Here is a 16,070-nt window from a genome sequence, read left to right as displayed (position 1 = left end):
CAGACCTAAATGACATCGATAATCTGTGGAAAGACTTGAAAATCACTGTTTACAGACGCCTCCATCCAATCTCACTGAGCGAGTGTGGAAAGAAGAAGGGACAAATATCGGTCCGTAGATGTGCAGAACATGTATTGACAGACCCCAGAAGACTCGCAGCAGTAATTACAGAGAAACGTGGTCTTACAAAGTATTGACTCAGGGGGGCTGAATACAAATGCACGTCACAATTTTCAGATTTATATATTTAAAACAATTAGAACACCGCGTATCATTTCCTTTACACTTCACAAATACTTGTTACTTAGTGTTGGTACATCACATAAAATCCCAATAAAATTTACGTTTGTGGGTGTAACGTGAAAAAAATGTGGAAAAATGTGCAGGGTATGAATACTTTTTCAAGGCACTGTAAATGTTCAGGATTATATCAGTTTCATCTATTGCAAATGTTAATGTTACTTTTATAAATTTTTCAATACCAAAACAATAAAAAAAAAAAATATTCAAAGGTTCCAAAATGTAGTCAGGTCTACAAGAAGCCTACGGCAGCCCTTCATTTCGGATTATCTTGTGCTGCAGATTAATATACATATTATTTCCAGTAGGAAGGGCAAGCAATTACATTGGGGACAGAGATAGGGGATAAGCCGCGACCCGATACCAATGGCGCCTCTTATCCCCATGGACACAATACTATCAGACTAATGAAATAAATCTTCCTGATATTTATTTCAGGATCGATTTCGGCTATGGGCTGGAGAAGAGATTATACCCCTACTATCAGAATGGGGCCATGTCATCCCTTGTCTATAACCTTTAGGGATATACAGTTTTTAAAGATCCAGAACCTTCCCCCCCCCCCTTCATTTACAACATGATTTTTCCATCTCTTTTGCAAGCTTTTACATGGGACTGCAGCAGCCATTGCAATGTGCAAGTAAATTGAAATCCAATTATTTAAATGACAGCGTTATCCCTATATTAAAAAAAGCATATGTAATACATAATAATATAAAGTTGTGCGCAGTCTATGATTATACTCCAGGTCACTGAAGGCAGATAATAAATATTTGCTAAACGGACCTAAAAGTTTATAAAGTAGTTATCACCTTTAGACAGATGTAGCAGAGCTGAGCTTTTTACAGAACACTCCCCTAAACAGTTAATGACAAATTCAGCTCTGCTACAGCATTTAGTCCATTATATCTACCCTTATAATTACTTTCATCAACTTTTCTTCCACTACAATGGATAACGGAAAGAATGGATGAATTGCCCTATGTAGCCACCATCATCACCACTACTACCACCACCATCCTATAGACCCTTCTATGCACTGATCGGAGAGCTGCAGAGCAGTAAGGATGCGATCTTACCTTCTGAACACATTCGGAGGTACTGTGGTATGGCTGGGGAGATGCTGGTCTGTCTCTTGTGTCAGTCCAGATCAAATACTCCATCCAATCGCCACTTTATTGTAACCCACCTTCCAGATTTCGCCCTGCAGCCAGCGTGTGCGTCATGGGAAGAGAGGGTTAATAAGGCACTGTCTAGTCTGCTCTCTGTCACTGTTTATCACCTCCATCTCAGAGAGAAAAAAGAGATAGTAGGATGTGAGTCACTGAACAGTGTTTGCTTTTCCCTACGATTCCCTAGGACAGGCTGACGTGCTCAATTTTTTGTGCCTGAAGAGTGACAAGAGAAAAGGAAATCTCCTTATGGACAGATGTAAGTCACCTGGCATATATCATATGGACATCACTAGATATAGCTGGTAGGGAGCAATGAAGCAATCATCAAAGTGGGAGAGAGGAGGTCCAAGCCGTGTTTGTCTCCTATTCCGATATTCCAATATTGTTAATGAGAAAAGACCAACTTGAGCCAATGTACAAACCCTGTTCTTCTCCAATTCCGATAAACCAAGGAGCAGAAGCCTCAGACTAGTCCTTTGGAGGCAAGAAATTCTGGAGAGATTCAGATCGTTAAGGGGAAAAGACCAACTTGAGCCAATGTCCAAACACTGTTCTTCTCCTATTCCGATAAACAGGGAGCATAAGCTTCAGACTAGTCCTTTGGAGGCAGGAAATTCTGGAGAGATTCAGATCGTTAAGGGGAAAAGACCAACTTGAGCCAATGTCATGTCCAAACACTATTCTTCTCCTATTCCAATAAACAGGGAGCATAAGCTTCAGACTAGTCCTTTGGAGGCAGGAAATTCTGCAGAGATTCAGATCATTAAGGGTAAAAGACCAACTTGAGCCAATGTCCAAACACTGTTCTTCTTCTATTCCGATAAACAGGGAGCATAAGCTTCAGACTAGTCCTTTGGAGGCAAGAAATTCTGGAGAGATTCAGATCGTTAAGGGGAAAAGACCAACTTGAGCCAATGTCCAAACACTGTTCTTCTTCTATTCCGATAAACAGGGAGCATAAGCTTCAGACTAGTCCTTTGGAGGCAAGAAATTCTGGAGAGATTCAGATCGTTAAGGGGAAAAGACCAACTTGAGCCAATGTCCAAACACTGTTCTTCTCCTATTCCGATAAACAGGGAGCATAAGCTTCAGACTAGTCCTTTGGAGGCAGGAAATTCTGGAGAGATTCAGATCTTTAAGGGGAAAAGACCAACTTGAGCCAAAGTCAAAGCCTTGTTCTTCTCCTGTTCCGATAAATGATGAGGAAAACCTTGAGACTAGTCCTATGGAGACAAGAAATTCTGGAGATTCATATTGTTAAGGGGAAAAGGCCAACTTGAGCCAAATGTCAAAGCCCTGTTCTTATCCTTTTACGATAAAAGGGGAGGAGAACCCTGAGACTAGTCCTTCGGATGCAAGAAATTCTGCATAGATTCAGGGGAAAAGACCAACTTGAGAAAATGTCTCCCCGCAGTGACTGCAAATGTCATTGGTGTTTGGTATAATTGCAATTTTTCAGATACATCCTGATTTATTTTGCACTAACTATAGCCTAGTCTAGTGTAAGCCTCCTCTTTTCCTGTCCCCCCTTTTTCCTCATAGATTGTAAGCTTGCGAACAGGGCTCTCATTCCTCTTGGTATCTGTTTTGATCTATGTGTTTATTGTTATGCTGTAATGTCTACTGTCTGTATAAGTCCCCTCTAAAATGTAAAGTGCTGCGGAATATGTTGGCGCTATAGAAATAAAATTATTATTATATTATTATTTATTAGCCCTACTTTGCAATGCTGACTTGTGCAAAACATTCTGGGCAGATTAGTACTTCCAAGAGGAAAAGATCAACTTGAGCCAGAGCCTAACCCCACGCACAGAGCATTAATCCTTTGGTGCTGAATACTATTATTGTAGGACTGCCAAGGGGAAAAGGCCAACTTGAGCCAGAGCCAAACACCATGCACAGAGCATTAATCCATTGGTGCTGAATACTATTGTAGGACTGTCAAGGGGAAAAGATCAGCTTGATCCAGAGCCTTATACCACACACAGCGCATTAATCCTTTGGTGCTGAATACTATTTTGTAGGACTGCCAAGGGGAAAATGCCATTGTGAGCCAGAGCCTTATACCACACACAGCATATTAATCCTTTGGTGCTGAATACTATTGTAGGACTGCCAAGGGGAAAATGCCAACGTGAGCCAGAGCCTTATACCACACACAGCATATTAATCCTTTGGTGCTGAATATTATTGTAGGACTGCCAAAGGGCAAAGGCCAACTTGAGCTAGAGCCTGATACCACACACAGAGCATTAATCCTTTGGTGCTGAATACTATTTTGTAGGACTGCCAAGGGGAAAATGCCAACGTGAGCCAGAGCCTTATACCACACACCGCGCATTAATCCTTTGGTGCTGAATACTATTGTAGGACTGCCAAGGGGAAAACGCCAACGTGAGCCAGAGCCTTATACCACACACAACATGTTAATCCTTTGGTACTGAATACTACTGTAGGACTGCCAAGGGGAAAATGCGAACGTGAGCCAGAGCCTTATACCACACACAGCATATTAATCCTTTGGTGCTGAATATTATTGTAGGACTGCCAAGGGGCAAAGGCCAACTTGAGCTAGAGCCTTATACCACACACAGCACATTAATCCTTTGGTGCTGAATACTATTGTAGGACTGCCAAGGGGCAAAGGCCAACTTGAGCCAGAGCCTTATACCACACAGCACATTAATCCTTTGGTGCTGAATACTATTTTGTAGGACTGCCAAGGGGAAAAGGCCAACTTGAGCTAGAGCCTGATACCACACACAGAGCATTAATCCTTTGGTGCTGAATACTATTGTAGGACTGCCAAGGAGCAAAGGCCAACTTGAGCCAGAGCCTCATGGTTCCTAATGTGCTGGGCAGTGTAACAATGAAGGTTCATACTCTCAAGGAGAAAAGGCCAACTTGAGCAAGAGCCTGATAGCACACACAGTGCATGAATCTTTTGGTGCTGAATACTATTGCAAGGAAGATGTTTACCATCGAGGAGTAAAGGTCATCTTGAGTTAGTGCCCTTGCCATTGACCTGATACCATACACTATGAATGGGTCCCTCTGTGCTGGGTAGTATAGCAATGAAGGCTCATACTGTCAAGGAGAAAAGGCCAACTTAAACCAGTGATCTCCTCTGCATGGGCATAATCCCAATCAGCTGTTTTCAACCATGGCGGTATTGGGATGTAAAAATCTAATGGAGTCTAACAGGACGGCTCCATTCTTGGTGTAGTTTCCAGCTCCTATTCTCTTCAATAGGCATATGCAGAAAATACAAGAAGTGAGTACCTCCAATAGGGTCTCCATTGCAGAAAATTTTTAACAAGAGATAAATAGCTGTGTGCATGTATAATATGACTCGATGATCACACGTGAGACATTAGTCGTGACTGACCGTCATTACTATTAGGGGGATGAATGAGGACGTGATAGAAGACAGTAACATTTGTATTCCAGGTGTAGGACAACAACAGATGTGGCAGGTGGACATATTGGACGTCTTTATGAGTTTATTTTACTGACGGCTGATATTACGAGGACGCTGTGCTCCGTGTTATAATAGCTCCGGCAAACATTATTAAATAGGGCAGGAAATTGAAATATACTGTAATCTCTAGTAGCGGGTGAATTACTTGGAGAACAGACTGTGCACTGATAAGAGGTCGACGTCACCGGCTGAAATCCTGGTTATTGTGTCCAGCATTGTATGAGGGCATCACATCACAATGACAGCTACGAGAAGCCAAGGGGGGTGGGTTCCTCAACAATTTTCTAAATATATGTTCTTCTTAACATAATTTCCCATGATACACTGTGAATTAAACAATGTATTTTATTGAGTATACGTCACCCGACTTTTTTTACCTGGTATAAACGCTACTGTTCTCCTGAATCCGGCATTGCTTTCCTTTTATTCCTGCTCCACACCATTCCTGAGATATGGTCTTTTTCTTCCTTGTATATAAATTTTGTCTTGTTCACCAAGTGGACATCAACTTTTCTTTGTGGGTGTATTATTGAAGTCCACACCCAATTGGCTATATAAAAAAAAGAAGATTTATATACTGGGAAGATAAGGTCATATCTCAAGAATGCAGAGGTGCAGGAACAAAAGTAAAACAAGGCTGGATTCAGGAGAACAGCGGCATTTACACCATACCCAAAAAATTATGGCAAGTGACGGGTCCTCTTTAATATTTAAAGGGACTATTTCATCAGTACAATCTCTGTCCATATGCCATATTTGTACATATAGATGGCATAAGGGGGGGTCCTCCATTCTGGGCCAGCTTTATCAGTCAGGTGTGCATATACTGCCCAACTTCTCCTAAAGTTTGAATGGAGCATTGGTCCCAAGGACTATGGAAGTACAATGCTCAGATTATCTGTGTCTGTCCCTCAGACATCAAACAGAGCAGAAAAAACATGCTTGACCACAATCACAAGGCCAGAGGTTCTAAAGGTACCTTCACACATAACGATTTCATTAACGATATTGTTGCAACGTCACGCTTTTTGTGACGTAGCAATGATCCCGCTAACGATCTCGTTATGTGTGACAGCGACCAACGATCAGGCCCCTGCTGGGAGATCGTTGGTCGCTGGGGAATGATCAGGACCTTTTTTTGGTCGCTGATCACCCGCTGTCATCGCTGGATCGGCGTGTGTGACACCGATCCAGCGATGTGTTCACTGGTAACCAGGGTAAATATTGGGTTACTAAGCGCAGGGCCGCGCTTAGTAACCCGATATTTACCCTGGTTACCATTGTAAAAGTAAAAAAAAAAAAACAGTACATACTCACATTCCGATGTCTGTCACGTCCCCCGCCGTCAGCTTCCCTGCACTGACTGTCAGCGCCGGCCATAAAGCAGAGCACAGCGGTGACGTCACCGCTGTGCTCTGCTTTACGGCCGGCGCTGACACAGTCAGTGCAGGGAAGCTGACGGCGGGGGACGTGACAGACATCGGAATGTGAGTATGTACTGTTTTTTTTTTTTACTTTTACAATGGTAACCAGGGTAAATATCGGGTTACTAAGCGCGGCCCTGCGCTTAGTAACCCGATATTTACCCTGGTTACCCGGGGACTTCGGCATCGTTGAAGACAGTTTCAACGATTCCGAAGTCGTTCCCCTGATCGTTGGTCGCTGGAGAGAGCTGTCTGTGTGACAGCTCCCCAGCGACCACACAACGACTTACCAACGATCACGGCCAGGTCGTATCGCTGGTCGTGATCGTTGGTAAGTCGTTTAGTGTAACGGTACCTTTAGATGCAATGGTTATTGTAACCAAGCAGTGACGCACTATCCAGTGGGAAGCTGATGAATGGAAATTGTGGGTGGACATCTTATTGACCTACTCATTTGGCTTTTAAAAAAATGTTTCTTCCATACAACCTTCATTTGGGCATGGTGAAATAAATCTAGCAAGTAGCCAATTGGCTAGTAATAATAAAAAGCAAAGAAACCGAATAGGTCTTAAGAACGGGGATCACCACATGTTTGGATATGGCAATGCTGCATGGGATTAGGGACATACCTCTCTAGATGTTTAGTCACTGTATTCTCTAACTACCACAATGTTATTGCTTCTATAGTTTCATGGGTTGTTCATATTTATCATATCTATACTATGGCCATGCTGTCTATATAGGCACTTTATTGTCGGTCATGTTTACATTGCACTTCTGAGTCTTGTGCAGGCTTTAGCCTTATCAGGAGCTATCTGTATAGGGTATAAGGCTATGTGCACACGTTCAGGTTTTTTCGCGTTTTTCACGCTAAAAACGCTATAAAAACTCATTAAAAACGCATACATTATGCATTCTATCATTTAGAATGCATTCTGCATGTTTTGTGCACATGGATGCGTTTTTTTTTTCGCGAAAAAAACGCATCGCGGTAAAAAAAATGAGCATGTTCATTATTTTTGCGGATTTTATGCGTTTTTCCCGCAATTCTATGCATTTGGGAAAAAACGCACAAAAACCGCACAAAAAACGCGTCAAAAAACGCATGCGGATTTCTGGCAGAAATGTCTGGTTTTTGTCAGGAAAATTTCTGCAAGAAATCCTGACGTGTGCACATACCCTAAATGGTTTTAAATGTTTGTGTTTTGCCTCCTGTTTGTATATTTTTGTATAAATAAAGCTGTGTTTGTTTGCTTGCCATATCCAAACGTGTGGTGATCCCCGTTCTTAGGACCTATTCTGTTTCTTTGCGTTTTATTATTGGTCTTTCTATAGGTCTTGGTGTGTATCCCACTGACCGTGGTGCCCCCTAATCTTTATATACACAATTGGCTAGTAATGCCACTTTATCAGTCCCTTTTGCTTCTATTTTTTGAGGAACTCAATAGTTTATGATTATATCTCATTGCTTGATCTCTTACTTACCAACTGTTCAGTTTAGGTCTAACCTCAAGGAACTCTTCAGTAGCCACCACTTTTAGCTGAGGCTTATGCAAAACTTCACCCCATCCTATGCCTAAATTTGCCAAGAATGTTCATGGGACTATCCAATTGTCCCTTCAGAGAGGAAGAGGACTAGAACGCTAGTACCACCTATTGGAAGCAGCAATCCTAAAAGTCAATAGGGAGCCTCTAATGAGCCTTGCCACGTGACTTTGGATAAAAGCCAAAACCAGTGGAGCATTGCAAGGCTTAAAAGTCTCCTCACCTTATCAGACTTGACATGACACTCTCCACAATGACAGCCACCTCTTCCTTCCTAGCCTGATTGCAAGGAATGTTTGCAAATATTAAAAGACTGGCTGATACTTCCAAACATAAAGACAAGTGTGAACAGGTGCAAGCTCAGAGAGACACTTCCATATGTAACTAACATATTAAACCTGTACTCTGTAACGCTATAGTATGCAAACATTGAAAATACTAAATTGGATTTGCATTGCTGCTATAGAAAATAAGTTAAAAATGGAGATACTTAGCACATAAATTGGCCAATTCCTGTGTGCCCAACAACCAGCGACAAGGTGACCTTCTTTGCTGGGAACCTAACCTAATATGATACCTCTCTCAGGCTGAAAGACTACAATTATATGGGTAGATTTTAATCACAGCTTGCTTCACAATTAAGCTATTTTCTATGGCAGCTAAGCAACTCCAATTTTATGTATTCCATGTTTGAATACTATAGCGTTACATACTACAGCTTTAATTTGTTTGCAAGAAATGTTTGGGCTCACCTGTTGAGGAGGACACCCTAAACTACAGGTCTGAATGAACACAAGTGCAAAGGCGATGGCACAGCATGTTGGATTTACACCATCACATGGGAAACAACAAGGACCAAGACCAGGGGTTATGTTGGACTGCAAACAGTTTTGGCAGGAGACACGATAGCAGATAAAGGGTCAAATGGCAGGTCTGAAACAGAATATACATGCAGGTTGTAGACACTACAGTAGTTTGCAAAGCTGATTGCAGCATAATGTGAGCAGTCTCTAGATATCAATTCGTAATGCTTACAGCAGATGATGGGTTAGAGAGAGGCCCTCCATTCTATATCTTTTTTTTAAAATAAATCTGTGTATATGTGCATATAGTGTAGTGTGAATGTGTTAATATACTCACCTACCACTGCTCTCTCCGGTGTCCACAACCATTCTTCTCCTCTTCACAGTGACATTACCGCTCTGCAGATGTGACATTACCACTCTGCAGACCCTACGGATCACGCAGCACTCTGTGTTACTAGGAGTGGTTTTTACAATATAAACCTATGGAGCATTAAAACGAGTCTTCATAGGCTTTCATTAAAAAAGAGAGTTCCAGCTTACGCATAGAGCATGGATAAATCCCCCTGCCCCCTGTAGCTACCTCCACCCCTGTACTGAGGGAGGTTTATTAGAAAATCACTTGCTATTCAGCGGTGGACGCCGCGATGACAGCACCCATATATGCTGTAACTTTTCTCTCTGGATATCCAATACTATATTGGTAGCTACCTCCGGGCAGGCCATATAGCCACTTGAATCTATATATTGTCCCAGTAAACGTTACTGATGAAGGTCCAGTTGTGGGACCGAAACGTTTTCTGATTTGGGATAATAAATCTTTCGTTTCTTCACACCACAAAGTTGAGTGCCGGGTTTTGTATTATTTGCTGATTACGGTTTGGGAACCTACCCGTGCACCTCATACGGTTGTGCACACGTGTTTCTAACTATATTAGAAAATCACTGGCACGTTCAAAAGCAGTGGCTGCAGTGTGATTGCTGCCTGACTGGCCAGTGCAGTCGTTCCCCAATAAAGCCCCCTTACTACAGGGGGTGATGAGTGATTATCGAGGGGGAGGGGAGGTTCAGGTGATGGCCGATGTTCAGATGGGTCAGGCACCTGCCAGAACTTCTCAGAAGGAAGGAGGAGGAGTAGTGTCAGATCCACTGACTGCCTGGAGGCTCTTCTCTGCAATTATCAGAGGTAGTGAAGAGGCAGAAGGACTGGCGAAAGCTGGAGATCTGCCAATAAGTGCTGATGGATGGACTGAAGACCACCAGGATGGAGCTGCTGGAGATGGAAGAGTGCACCTGCCAGAGGGACAACATATGTAAGTAATAAAATGTGTACAGAGTTAACTATTATCTGTTTGTAAAAGTGTGTGTGTGTATATATATTGTGGTAGATCGGCTCACTCGGCTGCACGCAGAGAAAGTCACGGGAACACTACACATTTAAGGATGCAACTTGGTCTATTAGTACAGCATAAACAAAGGTTTTAAGCACAAAAATAAAACATGGCCCTCTAGGCAAAACAGCAAAACAAAACGGTAACACTACGTGCTGTCCTTGCACTAGTGGGGGTCAGCCCACTCAGGGTTAGCAATGTCCTTGCACAAGCACTATGTGCACCAACACTCTCCTGGAATCTTCCTCTCCAGGCCCTCAGCAGCCCAGACTAACCCTGAAGTTCAGCTATTTAAGCTCAGACTGTGTGACTCCTCAACCACGTGATTGATCACATGACTGTGATGTAACAAGGTGGTACAGGGTGATAGTCATGGGCAAGTTCAATAAGCAACAGTCAGTGAGCACCCCGACACCTAGTACATGAAAAGATAAATAAAGTCCTGGTACTGCTGTACAATTGGTTGTCTTTGTTACTCCAGCTTCTGGCTCCCAGGTTCCTTGAAACAATACAAAGTCACAGTTCTTTTCCAACAGTTGAACTTTACTAAACAGCAAGGCATCCATCACATGAGCAGCACAGTTTACAACGGGCAATGTTTCCTGTACTTTCCCTTCCTCTGCCATCCGGGCAGACTCTAGTATGTCTGTCATTTCTCTCATTACTCTCGGCGTTCACCGCCGTACCTCTAGCCAGACTCTGTCCTGTCTGCACTTTCCTTTCCTCTGCCATCGGGGCAGCATCTTTGGGCAGTTTGTGTCCCATCAGTACCTTCTGCATCACCAGCTCCCTGTCAGCCCCTCGTCCGGTTCCAATTGGGAAAGGTGCCGGGAACACCATCTCAGCTGCTCCTGCCCCGGTCGTAGACCCCGATTCTTTCTTGAGGATGTTCCTGTTGAGCTGGTGCCCGACTGTACTATTCTCCAGCCTGGTGTCCCTTACTGCCATATGCAGCTTTAACCTCACGGCCTGTAACTGTCTCACTGTATGCGTCCTGCCCAAGGTTGTCTGACTTAACCAGGAAGTATCTGTCCTATACCTTCCTGCTCTGTACTGCTTTGCTGTGTGACTTCTGCTATATACTTAACCCCTATGCTGCCTATACCTTGCTACTCTTACATCTATCCTATGCTCTTTATCTACTGCCCCCCTTCTATTCTAATCCCCCTATGGTCCTGCACTACTTACAAATCTATCCCTAAGCTAAAGCACATTACATCACATTACAGTACATGACAAATACGTTACAGTGCACCAATAGCAAAACACTAATAAAACATCAGGGTGCCGCATGTGACACATGTGCCCGGTGTTCAGGAGAGAGAAAGCACATGAGGGTCCCTGTCACCTCCTTACACTGACATCACCAAGGTCCTGTCAGCACACCGTGATGCCGCCTCTATATGTGGAGACATGGGAGGACATTCTCCCACCCACTCTATGAATATCTCACTAAAAACCAGCCCATAAAATAAGTTAACTTAACCCTCACAACACTTACTGTGCTGGAGGAAATAAAACTCTGGATTTTATATCACTGAGGCCAATAGGCGTAGTGAAAAATATCTCTATATATAGATATATATATATATATATATATATATATATATATATATATATATATATATCTATCGGGGGTTTTTGCACCTTCACTGGCTAAGCAGGGGAGTCCTGACAGGGCATCTGCATTCCCATGCAGCTTTCCTGGCCTGTGCTCTACATAAAAATTAAAATTCTGCAGTGCTAAAAACCATCTAGTCACCCGAGCATTCTTCCCCTTCCTTTCCCTCATCCATCTCATGGGCGCAAGATCCGATACTAGCCTGAACTTACGGTCTAGTCAGGGTGTCAATCACCCACTTGATGGCCAAGCACTTTTTCTCTATGATGGCATAGTTCTTCTTACAGGAGGAGAGTTTCCTACTAAGGTACAGGACTGGGTGTTCGTCCCTATCTATTTCCTGGGACAGCACAGCTCATAACCTGACCTCGGAGGCATCCGTCTGAAGCGCAAACTCCTTAGTGAAATCTGGTGCAACCAAGACTGGCTGTTTGCATAGGATGAGCTTCAACTTCTGGAATGCCATCTCAGCTTCAGAGGACCATTTGACCATCGTGGACTTTGTGCCTTTAAGGAGATCCGTCAGAGAGGCGGCTACCATGGCGAATTTCGGGATAAACTGTCGCTTTTTGGAGAATGGCTGCAGCCACTTTTGGATTGCCTCCACCTTGCCTATCTGACAATGTAGCCTCTTCTTTCCCAAGGGCACACTTCTTTGGGTTTATGGTAAACCCTATCTTCCTCAGTGCATCCAGTACTGCATGGACCTTCTGCAGGTGACTTCCCCACTCCAGGCTGAAAATCACAACGTTGTCTAAATAAGTGGCTGCATACTTTGTGTAAGGGGCTAGGATCTGGTCCATAGCCCTCTGGAAGGTAACTGGAGCTTCTTGTAGACCGAATGGCATTCTGATATACTGGAGGCATCCATCAGGTGTATAGAAGGCCGTAATCTCCTTGGCATTTGAGGACAGGAGAATCTGCCAGTACCCCTTCGTTAGGTCCAGGGTGGTGATGTATCTGGCCGACCCTAGCCTCTCAATGAGCTCATCAACCCGGGGCATTGGATACGCGTCAAACTTAGACACCTCATTTAGCTTCCTGTATTCGGGACAGAAGCACCACTCTCCATTGGGCTTCAGCACAAGGACAATAGGGCTGGACCAACCGCTCTTTGACTCCTCGATAGCGCCCAGGCTCAAAATTCTCCATACCTTCAAGGAGATCACCTCACGGCGGGCTTCGGGAATCCGATACGGCTTCTGATTCACCCTCACATGTGGTTGTCAGGATTTTGTGCTCCACAACCTGTGTCCACCCTGGTATCTCCGTAAACATGTCCCGATTCCACTGAAGCAGCTCATAGCAGTGTTGTTTTTGGGCTGGTGACAGTTTCTCTGCCACTGTGACATCCTCGACCCTGGCTTCAGGACTGGCTCCAAGGCACGCAGCCTCCCTTGGTTCCTTGTCTCTCCACGCTTTGAGCAGGTTGATGTGGTACACTTGGTACGGCTTTCTTCTCCCTGGTTGGTGGACCTTGTAATTGACATCACTCAACTTCTCAACCATCTCATACGGCCCTTTCCACTTGGCCAGGAATTTACTTTCCATTGTGGGAATCAATACCAGCACCCTGTCTCCAGGGCTAAACTATCATCCTCGCGACTCGGTTGTAGACCCTCGCCTTGGCTTCTCGTGCCTTAAGGAGGCTCTCCTTCACAATCAGCATCACCCTTGCGATCCGGTCCTGCATTTGGGTCACATGCTCAATGATGCTCCGGTGGGATATAACTTCTGCTTCCAAGGCCTCTTTTGCATCATCGAGAAGTCCCCGGAGATGTTGTCTGTACAACTGCTCAAACGTAGAGAATTCCGTAGAGGACTGAGAAACTTCCCTGATAGAGAACAACAGTTATGGCAGTTGGTAATCCCAGTCTCGGCCATCCCTCTCCACGATCTTCTTAAGCATGGCCTTCGTCTTGTTGAATCTCTCCACCAGGCTGTCCGTCTGTCTGTGGATGGTACCATGACGTGCGGAGTTGTGCAACCTGGAGAGCCTTACACAACTCCCTCATCACTTTATACATAAATAGTGTGCCTTGGTCTGTCAGGATCTCCTTTGGCAGGCATGTCCGAGAAAATATATGGACTAACTTTCGGCATATGCTCCTGGCGGAGGAGTTTCTAAGGGGTATTGCCTCTTGGTACCATGTTGCAGGGTCGGACTGGGGCACCGGGACACCGGAGAATCCTCCGGTGGGCCCCGCCCCCAGCCCCTGCCTCCCTCATTTGTGCCTGCCCTGCATCATGCTAGCGAGCACTCAGCAGTGCGCACGTTATTGTATAGCCGGCACCGCAGCGGCTGGCAGACTGCACAGGTGATGGGAAGTGCAGGAGCAGCTCCTTCACATCACCTGCTGCTGCTGCCATTCCTCTGCCAGGAGAGCTGTGTGTGCCAACCCTCACTTCAGCCAGCACAGTCAGAGGAACAGCTGACTGTGAGGCTGAGGCTGAGAGGAGACACACACAGCAGCTGACCCGCAGTCACCTGTTTCCTCCTGTACTGGGACTCTCTGCTCTGCTCCTCTTCCACAAAGCCCTGGGCAACAGTGTAAACGCTGATTGGCTGCAATTCAGCCAATCAGTGTTAGCTTTCTTTGTGTGACTTCACAGCACAGCTCAGGCAAGGAGCCGTGCTGTGATTGGTCAGCTGTCCTGCCTAAGCAGCAAACAGCATGGTCAATTTGTACAGAGGAGCAGAGGGAGTCTGATGGCTGCAGTCAGTGAGTACATAAATAGTTATGATGCCGGCACCCTGACTAGATCTCCAGCCACTAAGGCAGCTAGGGGAGGGGGCCCCATGCATCCTAAAGGTGACACGGGTGGGGGCCCACAGTGATATTCTGGGTCCACTGCAGATTTTTCTGCAGCGGATTCCAGCGGATTTGATAAATCCGCAATGGAAAACCGCTGCGGATTTATCGCAAATTTATTGTGGTTTTTCTGCGTTTTCCACTGCGGTTTTACAACTGCGATTTTTCCATAAGAGCAGTTGTAAAACCGCTGCGGAAAAGGCAGAAAGAAGTGACATGCTGCGGAATGTAAACCGCTGCGTTTCTGCGTGTTTTTTTTCAGCAGCATGTGCACAGCGTTTTTTGTTTTCCATAGGTTTACATGGTACTGTAAACTCATGGGAAACTGCTGCGGATCCGCAGCAAAATCCGCAAAGTGTGCACATAGCCTTACTGTGGCTCCCCTTTCACTCTCTGAGGAGGCCCATAGGAAATTAGAGGTGAAATAGTGGGGGAGGGGGCCCATAGGATATTGGGTGACACAGTGGGGGAGGGGGCCCATAGGATATTGGGTGACACAGTGGTGAAGGGGGTCCTCGGCTGATTAACACCTTTACGACATCTGCCTTACATGTATGGCGCGTGTTAAATGCCAGTGTCAATCTCTGACTGCAGCATATAACACATGCCAGCTTGCGTGCGTATCATTCTCTTACCCATTGGTGCCCATGAGGTGATCGTGGGTCGCCGATGGGTTTTAATGACAGCCTGGGGTCTTCTTCCTGTAGCCGAGCTTTAATGGAGACCATAATTTCTTCTATATGCAGTGATGCTGTGGCATCACTGTATATAATAACACATGCGATCGGATGATCGCATCTTCATGTCCTATAAGGCTATGTGCACATGTTGCGGATTAGCCTTAGGAATTTCTGGTACGGATTCTGCCTCTCCTGGCAGAAAACGCACCTGCAGCGTTTTTTGTGCATTTTTGCTGCGGTTTTCTTGCGGATTTGCTGCGGTTTTTACCCCTGTGGTTTTCTATAATGGAATGGGTACAAAAACGCTGCAGGTTCACAAAAAAGAAGTGACATGCTACTTCTTTTAAACCGCAGCGTTTCCACAGTGGATTTTCCACAAAGTGTGCACAGCATTTTTTTTTCTAATTGATTTACATTGTCCTGTAAATCAATTGTGGATCTGCCGCGTTTCTGCACTGCAAAAAACGCTGCGGATCCGCAGAGAATCCGCAACGTGTGCACATAGCCTAAGGGGGCTAACTGTACCAGTGAAAGGTAAAAAGAAAATCAAAAAAATCCTAAAAGTTCAAATCACCCTTTTTATCCCATTGAAAATAAATATATTTTAAAAATAAAAAACAACAAATATTTGGTATTGCTGGGTTCAGAAAAGTCAGATCGATCAAACTATAAAAACAATTAACTTGATCAGAAAACACCGTAAAAAGAAACAAATGCCAAATGTCCTTTTTTCTGTTCGCCACAATTCCACAAAAAAAAGCTATAAAAAATGATGAAAACATTGCATGTATCCAAAAATCGTACTAATAAAAGCAATGTCTCGCCCCCAACAGAAAA

At 44.5% G+C, this 16,070-nt stretch overlaps 1 protein-coding gene across 2 annotated transcripts in view; it reads right to left on the bottom strand.

Annotated features, from left to right (window-relative positions):
* The window catches only part of LOC138674327 (chromaffin granule amine transporter-like), an 82,414-nt gene extending 80,916 nt beyond the window's left edge, over positions 1 to 1,498 (bottom strand). The window contains exons 1-2 of one of the 2 annotated variants that reach the window (XM_069762189.1): positions 1,380 to 1,498; position 1,329 (exon numbers count right to left, since the gene is read on the bottom strand). In XM_069762189.1, the coding sequence (XP_069618290.1) occupies position 1,329; positions 1,380 to 1,463 (85 nt within the window). In that variant the 5' untranslated portion in view covers positions 1,464 to 1,498. The remainder of the gene's footprint in view (positions 1 to 1,328; positions 1,330 to 1,379) is intronic. The other variant, XM_069762188.1, reaches the window with a different exon arrangement.
* Positions 1,499 to 16,070: the final 14,572 nt, after the last annotated feature.

This window comes from Ranitomeya imitator, chromosome 4, assembly GCF_032444005.1.
Source record: "Ranitomeya imitator isolate aRanImi1 chromosome 4, aRanImi1.pri, whole genome shotgun sequence".
NCBI classification, from domain to species: domain Eukaryota; kingdom Metazoa; phylum Chordata; class Amphibia; order Anura; family Dendrobatidae; genus Ranitomeya; species Ranitomeya imitator.
The sequence above is the reverse complement of the archived record's forward strand: the minus strand, read 5'-3'. Positions and strand labels throughout refer to the sequence as shown.